Here is a 13,136-nt window from a genome sequence, read left to right as displayed (position 1 = left end):
CATTCGTTTCTCTTTCGGTTTTCATTCCTTGTCCATGTTGTCATGGTTTGTCTTTTTTGTTTAATCAGCTCTTTAACAGATGTTTGATTATTTGGATGATCAACTATTTCAGCCTCGAGCCTTATTGAAGAGACACTGGTTGTCATAATTTACCTCCGGTGCTGGTTAACGCAAAAGTCATAAATCGATTGAGATAAAACAAATCCGGGTAACAAACTACAACCGATGGAGACACATCAATTATAAGAGGAAAACAACGGAACAACAGAAACACTGAAGTGCAACAAAAAACAAATAACAATGCAACACACACAGAAACAAACTATAAGATAACAACTGTCATTGTCCTGACTGGGTACAGGCCATTAAAAAAAAAATTAGTGGATTGAACCTGGTTTTATGGCTAGCCAAATCTGGTGCTTTTATGGCAATGCTAAATATTCCACTAAAATGACAACATTACATGACAGGAATACAGTACAAATAAATGCAAGAACATTCAGGACAGGGAAGTACACAAATAAACAATACAATAGTACATTTCTACATGTTATCAACAAAATAACAACAAACACGTAAAACAACCTAGGACAACATAGGACAACACACAAATTTCAAGGGCGTCATCACTAGTTGGTTGACCGTGATCGAATATCTGTTCTACAAATGACGATGTATTTGTTCCTATTATTGTATTAACAATTACGTTTTTTTTCTAAGATTGTGACAAAGCACGTATTAGTATTCATACAAGCGACACGACTGCTGCCACAGGTGAATTATAATCTGCTTACCATTCTAAATCAACCTCAGGTTTGAGGGTTTTATGATGCTCAGTCAAATTGTGTTATGAAGACTATTGTTTGTCTTATTGTCATTTTTTGTTCTTGTGTTGAAAATCGAGGAAAAGAGGGTGGACTTGTGGTTACAATTGAAACATTTCCGTGGTCATAGATGACGAAAAAAATAAATATTGGTCAGCCAACTCGTGATGGTGGATGTAAGGAGGACTTTAATTTTGACCGCTCGGAATACTTGGTTCCATTGCTTATTCCATAAGCAACGGCTCTCTATTAGAGGAAGGATGATATAAAAAGCTTGCTAAGGCTACTATACGGTATGCATTTTTTCGCATTGTTGAAGGCCGTACATAGACCATTAGATTTTACATCGTCCTTTGTTAACCTGTCACAAGTTGTGTTTTTAGCAATAATCTCTTTATCTGTTGTATTGAAGAAATTGTAAAGTTAATTTGTATTTTGTTTTACAAACAAACGCCCTCTTTAGCTAAAAGAAAAACTGTTTGTTGTTCTCTGGACATAATTATCTTGATATCTATAAGGCCAATAATTATGTACGTAAATGCAAACTTTGTGCTGCAAGACTAAAAGGAGGCGGATGATACCACAGGAATTTTCAAACTCATACGGTAAACACAAATTTACAACGGTTACACAAAAACATAAAAATGGCAAAAAGACAAACATAGTCTTCATTACACAATGTGACTAAGCAACATAAAATTTGCAAACTCGATGTTAATTAGGAAAGGTTTAACAGATTCCGCTTCACTTGCGGCGCCGGTCGTGTTGCTGGTGTAAATTGTAAATAGATATATGCGGTGATATGAGACGTACAAGCTCTGGAATATCGGATCGACTGTTAAATATGCTCCATATCCAGGCACAGCTGAAATGTTACTAAATCAAAATGAACAGTTCACAATTTCGTCGTGCGTCGTCGTCGTCCGTTAAATTTAACAGAAATCGTCTCCTCTGAAACTAATGGACAAAATAAAACGTGGCCTAAATCATTCTAATGATGAAGACATAATCTTTCAATCAGTTTAATTGAGGTCTGGAGCTGGCATGTCAGTTAACTGCTAGTAGTCCGTTGTTATTTATGTATTATTGTCATTTTATTTATTTTCTTTTGTTACATCTTCTGACATCGGACTCGGACTTCTCTTGAACTGAATTTTAATGTGCGTATTGTTATGCGTTTACTTTTCTACATTGGCTAGAGGTATAGGGGGAGGGTTGAGATCTCATAAACATGTTTAACCCCGCCGCAATTTTGCGCCTGTCCCAAGTCAGGAGCCTCTGGCCTTTGTTAGTCTTGTATGATTTTTAATTTTAGTTTCTTGTGTATAATTCGGAGTTTAGTATGACGTCCATTATCACTGTACTAGTATACATATTTTTTAAAGGGCAAGGACGCCTACGGGTGCGGGAGTTTCTCGCTACATTGAAGACCCATTGGTGGCCTTCGGCTATTGTCTGCTCTATGGTCGGGTTGTTGTCACTTTGACACATTCCCCATTTCCTTTCTCAATTTTATTAGGGTATATAAGTAAAAAAAAATGTATCCGATGACATCAAGATGGCCTCCATTGCTAAACAATAGAACATGTTTTTTTTTGTGCCTATAACTCTGAAATTGAGAGCAAATCTGGGATAAGTAAAAATGTTCATCAGGTCAAGATCTTTCTGTCTTGAAATTTTCAAACTCATATGACAACCAGTTGTTGGATTACTGCCCTTGAATTGGTAATTTTAGGGAAATTTTCAGGTTTTGGTTATTATCTTGATCATTAATATAGATAGAGATAAACTGTGTTCGCAAAATTGTTTAGCAAAGTAAGAGCTACAAATAAGTCAACATTAACAAACTTGTCAATTGATTCCATAAGAGTTGTTGCCCTTTAAAGATTTTTTTTTACAATATTTTTACAATATTTGTAATCGTCTGAAACTGCTGGGCCAAAATATCCACACTTGGCTTAAATCATCCTTAGAGTATCTAGTTAACAAAATGTATACAATGGCCTCCTATCATCAGAGATGCCCGCCAATGCTAAAAATAGATCATGAACGTAAAATGCATTTTGGCTTATATGTCTGAGACTATAAGCATTTAGAGCAAATCTGGAATGGAAGCAAAATTTTCATTAGGTCAAGAATTTTCTACCCTGAAATTTTCCCAGACATCGTCAAGCGTTTGTTGGGTAGCCGCCCCTGCATTGGTAATTGTAAGGAAATTTTGCAGTTTTTGGTTATTATCTTAAATGTTATAAAAGACAGAGATAAACTGTGACAGCAAAATTGTTCAGCATATTAGTTAACATAACCAGATTTGTTAAATGACCCTTTCATGAGTTATTGTCTTTTAAATGCAATTTTTCCCAATTTTTTGTAAAATTTTGTAATATTTTGTTCTGAAACTACTGGGTCAAATTATCCAAACTTGGCCTAAATCATCTAGATTAAAAACTATATTCAATGATCCCGCCAGCAATTCAAGGACATCTAAACTGATTTGTGTCATGAATTCTATTCTTGTCTATTATGTTGGAAAGTGTCCTTTGTTGAATATGCATATAGACCAAGGTGAGCGACGCAGGCTTTTTAGAGCCTCTAGTTTTTTTTTGTCAATTCTAGAATATTTTTCAATATTTTAGCAGTCTTAACTGTACTTGTGCTATCCTTTATTTAAAGTTGGATTGAATACATGAGTGAAACATTATCACCAAAATTTTGAAATAATAAATTTATAGAAATAAATATCTTCTTTATATCAGAACGTGAAGTTAAAGGATTTTTTTTTCACGCTAAAAGGATTCTTTAAGAAATATCCTCTCTTTTATGAAAGATGGAACTAGTCGAAAAGCAGAGGAGCACAGTTTGGTCCCTGGACAATGACAATAAATATAAACATTTGATGATATCCACAATCGGTAATTATTCAAGTCTAAATAAGTTTTGAAATTACATAATTTGTTTAATATGTCACAAATCAGTTGATATAAAAAAGAAGATGTGGTATGATTGCCAATGAGACAACTCTCCACAAGAGACCAAACTGACACAGAAATTAACAACCATAGGTCACCGTACGGCCTTCAACAATGAACATGAGCAAAGCCCATACAGCATAGTCAGCCATAAAAGGTCCCGAAATGACAATGCAAAACAATTTCTTGAGCACTATTTTACATGTAAAGAATGTTTTTGAGAATAAAAAATTTCAAAGTTATTTGTCTTAACCATCGTACTCACTTCAAATAATGGAATTGAATGACTTAAATTTGTGCTTCAAAAACTTGGATCATCAACTATTTAAGATATAAAAAGAAGATGTGATATGATTGCCAATTAGAAAAATTTCCACACGAGACAAATTGACTTAGTAATTAGAATATATAAGTCATAATATGGTCTGCAACGACGAGCAAAGCCAAGACTGCATGGTCAGGTTTAAAAGGCCACAAAACGACAAACATTTAATACCGGCCGTGCCAGAGCTGTAGAGCCAGTCAAGGTCGTAAAAAAACTCCAATCATCAGCAGCATGCAAAACAATTAAAAAGAGAAAACTAACGGCCTAGTTTAACAAAATACAAATCTGTTACATAGCAACAAACGACAACCAAATTACAGAATCCTGACTTCGGACAGACTAACAGATTCGAAATGTCCAATCGTTGTGAGATTTAACACATTTCTAGAGGAAGATAATTTTAGTGCCGAATAAGATGTATTATCAAGTAGAAGATTTATTTTATTTTTATCGCACAATGTGGTTATATTTTTTCCTGTAATTTTGAACATTTTTAATACAAAAGTCTCTCTGCAGTGTAGCAGCATGTGCTGTTCATTTTCAATTTTGACACTTTTACAGATTTCACAAATTCTTTGATCTCTGGGCACTTTTAAATATCTTCCTCTTTCAATGGCAAGGTTATGAGCACTTACTCTTAATTTACACAATGATGATCGATCAGATTTCACACAGTTCCAACAGCATGGAACAAACCTCTGCTGTTGGACTTTTAGTCTCTGGTAGTAAAACGTGGTGTTTTAATTATTTTTTTTCAAATTATTAAAAGGAAATCGATAAATTATTTTTTCTCTGTATTTTGTTTAAATCAAATATTAATCAACATTGACAGATGGTGTCCTCTATGTAGTGTAGTGACGAATTCACGGGAAAGAGAGTATCATGCATATCATAAGCGTTTGTCTCCCCTCTTTCATTGGAAATCGTCATTTTAGTTTAAAAGCATCCCAAAAAAGATCGCTTCGCTTCGCTCCGCAGTATCTTCAATGTTTTCAGGAATAACATGTTCCCCTTTGTGATATTTTTAGTGTGTTATTGAGGTGAAGGTCAGCTGAGTTTGGGGCACATCACGCGGACTTTACATTAGCACATGGACAAATTATGATATGACAGGAAAATTGTATGTTAAGGACCCGAACACAAGAATTTTACAGAATAATACTTAATAAAGAAAAATGGCATACCAAATACAAATTACAGAAATGATCACAACCCCCCCTCCCAAGAAAAAAACACCAAAAACTTCTAGACGGTCGTATATTAAGGTGCTAACAAAATAGAGAAAATTTCGTAAAAATGAAAACGATTATATTGCAAAATGTTGAAGGACCACTATCTAGATCATTATCTGTGTACTAAATGTGGACTAACTTTGTATGAAACCGTCTGATAAATTTTTTAATATAAAATCATATCACAAAAAGGAAAGATAACCTAGTCGAAACAAAGGAAGAATTGGTAGAAAAAAGGTTCTAAAATATTGAATAGCATATAAAAATTGTCTGCAAAAATAAAAAGAATAGGAAACAATGGATTACATTATAAAGAAAAAGGAAAAATCGGCTAAAATATAAAGAAAAAGGAAAAATGTCATAAAAACTAAAGAATAAAGAAATGGCAGACATCTACACATTCAGACCATCGTCTATATATTTAATAGACAATAGACAATATTTTATTGGCACAAACGCATTTACAATAAATGGTAATGACCGAATGGATAAACAATTTGCAATACATGGTAGTAAAATACAAACAATTATATATATACGTGAATAAAAGATTAAAGGTATAATGAAAATCTATTGCAATAGATTACTTCTTGCATTTAAACAATTTGTTACGAAAGAGGAAGATAATTTTAGTGCCGTATAAGATGTATTATTAAGTATAAGATTTATTTTATTTTTATCGCACAATGTGGTTATATTTTTTCTTGTAATTTTGAACATTTTTAATACAAAAGTCTCTCTATTACTGGAGTAACCTCTGCAGTGTAGCAGCATGTGCTGTATATTTTCAATTTCGCCACTTTTACAGATTTCACAAATTCTTTGATCTCTGGGCACTTTTAAATATCTTCCTTTTTCAATGGCAAGGTTATGAGCACTAACTCTTAATTTACACAATGATGATCGATCAGATCTATTTTTAAAGCATCAACATAACCTGCCCGTTCACTCATTTTGTAAACACCCTGGAAAAATGTTAATTTTGGAGATGCTGAAATATTTGCATGTTGTTCCTGAAAACCCTGGTCAATTAGTCTTTGCGTTATAAAACCAAACAGGGGTTTAATAGTAAGGTTATCATTTGACAATTATGATAAACCTAAGTTTTGAATAATAATATTTAACCTTTTAACCCATGGGTTGCTTTTTTTTGTAGCATTATATATTGGGTGAACTAAACTTCCTTCTGAAGTGATTAAATGGTCCCAAAATTTAATACTAGATAACATTATCCTATTTTTCAATGGCAGTCTTGCAAGTTCGGAACGACATGCATCATTCGAGGCCTTACAGTGTACTCCCAAGATTTCTTTAATAAATTTTATATGCAACTTTTCATAGGCATCACTGTCTTTAAATGTCGAAATAATCCCCCAGATTTCGCTACAATAAAGGAGAATAGGGTCTACTAAGGAATCAAAAAGTTTTTCCAGAAGTTTACAAGGGTTATCTAATCCTATTGCTTTCTTTATTTTAAAATATGCTTTCCTAGCTTTTTCCATAAGCGAAGTGATGGTGACATTAAAACTGCCATTATATCTAATATCAATACCCAAGTAACAATAAGTACTAACTGTCTCTAAGGATTTGCCTTTATAATAAAATTCGTTTAGAAAAGACTTTCCGTTTGAATTAAAAACCATTACTTTTGATTTCTCTGTATTGACTTGTAATATCCAAGAAGAACAATAATTACTTAATGTATTGAGACAATTTTGCAAACCCTCTTTGCTATCTGATAATAATACAATATCATCGGCATACAATATATATGCACTTTTAATTATTGTAAATATATATCATCTGATTAATACAGCTATATAAAATCATGATACGAATATTAAACGAAACTATCATGTCAATTAGTTGTAAGAGTTTGTTTACAATGCACTAATTTATACATACATGTGTAATATTAGCTCTATTCAGTTTATTTATTAAATGTGTCTCCTGACTTCCAAAGTTTATTAATAGAATCTTCTTACCTGACTTACAAACATTAAATCACGTGACCATTTACATTCCTTATCAACAGAAATGTTCTATTTATAAGTCTTATAAAGGTATGTAATTTGTATCATTATTTCGTTGTATATTACAATCACAATTTTAATACACAGACATCCGTACAATCACAAACACACAAAAGTGAACTGAAAATGTAGTAATAATTTGTTTAGCTTTTTGTATTTTATTTTGATTAACTCAGTTATTTCATGAGATATGTTCGATCACATTGAATTGTTTACTTTATAAGGGTCTACAGGATTTAAAAAATATGGCCGTTTTTTAACAAACAAAATCTACTATGAGTACGGACAAACTGAGACATCGAAAACGTTTTAAGACATGGTAGGAACTAGATATATAAAAGTTGTATGATATCTATAATGTTTCAGAAAATTAAAAACTTACCTGGATTTTGATGTGCATTTTTTTCCAGTCTACAGAACATAGCAATATAAACAAATACACGAGTTTTATTTGATATGGCACCTTCTGCAGGGAGGGGAAAAACGCAAAATGTAGTTAAGTTATTTATATTCTGAAACTTGAAATTCATTTAAATTCTATTTATCTAGGTCAAGCCATGCTGTAAAGCTTTTCCAGATGCACAGCATGCACAGGTTTGTCGGTACTCAGAGCAAAATTTGTAGTGTAAACATGGTAAATACAGCCACATTTGCAAAAAGGTTATCATGGTTATGATGAACCATAACCGATGTTGTCTTTTAGAACTTTTTACTGCCATTGATGAAAGCGCTCTCTGACTCACCTGTACAATTCGGTAACATTATTTTAACAAACCATTAGTCCCACAGCTAATAAGTCCGACGGCCCATTGATCCGAAAACACATTAGTCCGACAACCCAATAATCCGACAACCCATTACTCCGACAGAACAATACTCTGTTGTTGTTGTTATTGGTTTTGGTAGGCGACTTACTTATGTATATATACTCTGTATATATATATATTTTGTCTGTATTATAACATATATGCTATACCATATGTACAGAATTGATTCGAAATCTGTATACTAGATATATAGTATACGTAAGTACAATTTCTGTATAGGAAACTATTCTGTATAACTCAGTTATGAATGTTCGCGCCTTTCTGTATATACTAAAATCGTTTATGTATTTAAAGAATTCCAAAAAAGGATATACATAAGTGTTTATTTATGGATAAGGACCGTGCAGTTGCAATAAGCATGTGTTTAACTCCAAGGCACTGACACACATATCCCGCATGAGAGTAGTTGGGTCTTTTTAGATAAGATTTACCTATAAACTTATGGCATATACAGTGTCGGAATAATGGGATGTCGGATTAATAATAGGCTGTCGGAATAATTGGATTTCGGAGTAATGGGATGTTGAAATAATGGTTGTCGGACTACCCGGATGTCTTTAACAATTCTTGCCAGATTTTTTTTATCAAACTTCTAACATAGGATTACATCAGGAATGTCTTTGACAAGTTCAAAAATCAGTGCTGATAATTTAGTTTCAAAACAGTTTTATGCCACTTTGAAACATTTATTATATAGAAAACTGCATTGTAATTACACTCATTTGTACAATTCTTGCCAGAATGTTATAAAAATTATTCCATAGGTTTATAAAAACCAATGTGTTAGTCGAGATAATTAATCATGCCAATCATTGATTTTTCAAAGAGTTATACCCCTTGGGAAAATTAGTTATATGAAAATTGCTTTTTGAGCCTTTCAATGCATTTCACGGGTACAAATCTTGCAGAATACGCATAACATTTGCATCATGTGCATAGTCTGAAACATTCATTACCCTAAGAAATTTATTAAAAATGTTAAAGAAAAAATAATCAACTGTCACCATCACAATCATCATCACAATCATCATCACAATCACCATCACCATCATCATTCCCATAACCATCACCATAACCGTCAAATCACCATCACTATAACCATCACCATCATTATTATCATAACCACCACCATAACCATCAAATCACCATTACTATCACCATTACTATCACTATCACCATAACCATAATCATCACTATCGCAGTAGCCCCCACAGTAGCCACAGCCGACAACGATTTGAATATGTAAAGTATGCACTTATGTACATATAATCTATTGTAGAAGTATGGCAACCAATTCCAGTAATTGTGGTGTTGGTGAAAATCTTCAGATTAATGAACAGTCAGTAGTATGGTGTTCCAAATGTGATGAAGGACTCTGTGAAGAATGTACAAATCATCACGCTGTTTCAAATGCATCAAAAAGCCATGAAACCGTTTCTATTGCCGAATACAAAAAGTTACCGACCGAAGTCATACACAGCGCTCAGACCTGCAAACTTCATAATGAGAAATTCGAACTTTTCTGTAGAGATCACGATTGTCCATGCTGTCAGAAATGTGTGAATTCTCACAACGATTGTAAAAGTTTAACGGACATAAATGAACTCATAAAGAACATAAAAACCTCAAACGCTTTTTACGAATTCGAACAAACCCTGCTGGAAGTTGTCCAGAATATTAAACAACTCCGCACTAACAGGAGAGAAAATCTAACATTGCTAGAAAATAAGAAGAGAGAAATTGAAGCAGAAATAAAACAAAGCAGGATACATATAAACCACCACCTTGATAAACTCCAGGATGACTTGATTAAAGAATTAGTGAGAGTTGAACAAAAAGAAAATAGAAAAATAGAAAAATTATTGACTACTCTAAAAAAGAAGGAATCAGATATCATTGAGGTACAAGAAAACATTGCCACTATTAAACAGCATGCGTCTGAACTTCAAACATTTTTAACCATGAACAATATCGAAAAAGATATTGCAGTCGAAGAAATTTTTTTTCAATCGATTGCCACAAGTGGATCCACAAATCAAGTCAATATTTCATTCCAGATTAACAAGTCTTTACAGGAAATCTCTGCCATCGTACAGAATGTTGGGGAAATTAATGTCAGTTCTGATCCATGTGATTTTCCCATCCAGAAACGGAAGGATAGACTAACCCAGATTATGGTAACTTTTCCAACCAGAAATATTGATAACCTAACTCTGAAATTACAGAAACGTATCAATACTGCAGGATTGTCAAATGTTCATAGTTGTGCACTGCTTCCCGGCGATAAGATGGTATTCTCCTGTACTAAGCAATATAAGATAAAAGTATTCAAGTCTGACGGATCGAAAGATTTCCAAATTAAGAAAATTGGTCCAACGTTTAATGTGGTATTAATTGGTGATGATTCTATTGCTGTAACTTCTGGCTTTACAAATCAGATCAATATAATCGACTTAAAGAAGCACAAACTGAAGAAATCAATACAAATTGATTCGTACAATAGTGGAGTAGTTTATAAAGATGGACATTTGATTTATTGTGCTGGGAGTAAAGGACTACAAATGATCAGACTGAATGACGAAACCATTACAAATGTTAGCAATTCCGAACTCCGAGATTATGCGTACGTTACAGCATTAGGTGATAAACTGTTCTACACAGATTATAGATATCACAGGGCAACCTGCTGTGATAACCATGGTATCATACTGTGGACGTTTGATGATTCAAGTGTTCTGATGTCTCCATTAGGTATCTCTGTAGACAATGATGGTAACGTGTATGTAGCAGGAAATTATACTCACAATGTGGTCATTATCTCTCCTGATGGACAACGCTACAGACAACTCTTATCAAGCGATAATGGACTAAAAAACCCGTGGGGTCTGCATTATGACACATCGACCAATAAATTGCTAGTTGCAAATCGATTCAATGAAGCGTTTTTATTTGACATTAAATGACAATAAAAGAAGATTGATTTTTCCAAACTTCGACTTACCGAATTTATTATTTGGTAGATCTGGATTACTAACAAGGTTTTAAATGAATTATTGTATTACGTGTGATTTGTTTTTTACATTTCGTTGTCAGCTAATTGTTGACTTATGAGCTTGATTGTCTCTATAGTATATTTTGTCTCTCCTTTTGAGACCGGTATAAATATGTGCATGTTTCTTATCGGTATCAATATTCATTCCTGTATGGAAAAGTTGCAATGATTTAAATGAGATTGCCATGAATTCCAAAGATTTTTGGATTGAAAAAAAAAATACATGGTAGTGGTTCAAAGTAGAGAAAAACAGGATTTGGGTTATCCATCCATCACACACTATCAATACATGCATGGAGAAAACAAAACTATTACAAATCAAAGAAACAACATTTCTTCATCGCAAAGTCATAATGTTTCCTTCAACATGGAACAACAACAAATTTTTCACCTCGCTGCAAGTTAAAGACGTCCCCTAGTACAGCTTTACTGGAATTGTTTGCAGAATGAACTTTATAAGATATAACACCACAAAATTGGCATGGTCGAATTAACATATTGGAGAATAGTATACGTATTTAAAACAAAACAGTGTGTATACTCATACAGTACATACACTTGTAGTGTTATTATTTAATATGCATGAAGAATTGAAGGTTCGGGCTAATTATCAATGAGACAAGAACCCAACGACAAAGTAAATCAATTCAATATAAATGAAGAAAAAGGCGATTTCTATTGAACCTTTACTTGCATTAAACAAAGATTGTCGCTTAGTCATTATAACGCTACCAATGATAATTATGAAGTAATAGCACAGAAAATAGAGGAATATGCGAATTATTTTCGCTATGGTGACCTGTACCAACCGGAACGAATATTTGTTTACGAGGAGATATTTATCAAGAGCCAGCGCAAAGTTTGTTTCTCGTGGCGTTAGGCTGTATATTTAGGCATACCGGTATGCGCTTAGATTTTCACTTCCCATGATGGCTATACTGGTAATGAGAAATGGAAGATTAAATCCTCGAAAGGAATATGTGAGGTATAATTGGTTAAGTGACCCTTCCGGGAGCGGTCTTTTTTATTTATTAAAATAGCTAGAGGAATCTAATCGAGAACCACCAATAAGTTACAATCTTTCTCCAGGTGGAATGTTGTAGCCATTTGGACATGGCAGATTGTTTTGCTTTAAATCGATTATGTTCAAAATTAAATGTTTTTGCTACCTCGACTTATCCTATTTTTTCAATATTTTAATGTTGGTTCTCTTTAAATAAACGAGTTTTCACTGAAAGCAAAGGAACACATAAAGAATTTAGCTATCAAATAAGAAAAGTAAAGAATATAATAATAGGCAATTGTCAATATGACCACGCCGAATCGATACTTGTTGTTCACTGAGTTTAATCAAGATTTTGTTGAACTTAACTGGTTGGATAAAAGGGCAAACATTTTCTTGGTAGTTCATATTTGGTTTTTTAGGCCATGCACGGTTGTAATATTTATTTTAAAAAAGGCGGATATACGTCAATGTAAATTGAAATACATCTCTTCTCATATTACCTCCTTGCTTAAACACAATTCATTATAAGTATATTTTTTCATCGAAGATATCAGGTATACGTATTTAAGACAGCAAAGCACGGTATACGTTTATGAGACAACAAGCAATCGACCGCATAAATCAACATACATTTCAATACGAGACAGCAACCAATCAACAACATAAATCAACAGACATTTCAGTATGAGACAGCAACCAATCAACAACATAAATCAACAGACATTTCAGTATGAGACAGCAACCAATCAACAACATAAATCAACATACATTTCAATACGAGACAGCAACCAATCAACAACATAAATCAACAGACATTTCAGTATGAGACAGCAACCAATCAACAACATAAATCAACAGACATTTCAAT

General features: G+C 33.2%; 1 protein-coding gene across 2 annotated transcripts; it reads left to right on the top strand.

Annotated features, from left to right (window-relative positions):
• The first annotated feature begins 7,431 nt into the window (after positions 1 to 7,431).
• LOC139491168 (uncharacterized) lies at positions 7,432 to 12,430 on the top strand. 2 transcript variants are annotated; one of them, XM_071278588.1, is made up of 2 exons: positions 7,432 to 8,017; positions 9,490 to 12,430. In XM_071278588.1, the coding sequence occupies exon 2, from the start codon at positions 9,494 to 9,496 to the stop codon at positions 11,171 to 11,173; it is 1,680 nt and encodes a 559-aa protein (XP_071134689.1). In that variant the 5' UTR covers positions 7,432 to 8,017; positions 9,490 to 9,493; the 3' UTR covers positions 11,174 to 12,430. The 2 variants fall into 2 exon arrangements, with proteins under 2 accessions (XP_071134689.1, XP_071134688.1); XM_071278587.1 differs by having other exon boundaries at positions 7,879 to 7,977.
• The last annotated feature ends 706 nt before the right edge of the window (positions 12,431 to 13,136 follow it).

The sequence above is a fragment of the Mytilus edulis genome, chromosome 10 (genome assembly GCF_963676685.1).
Source record: "Mytilus edulis chromosome 10, xbMytEdul2.2, whole genome shotgun sequence".
Classification (NCBI taxonomy): Eukaryota; Metazoa; Mollusca; class Bivalvia; order Mytilida; family Mytilidae; genus Mytilus; species Mytilus edulis.
Note: the sequence above shows the minus strand (reverse complement) of the source record. Positions and strands in the feature narration are given on the sequence as shown.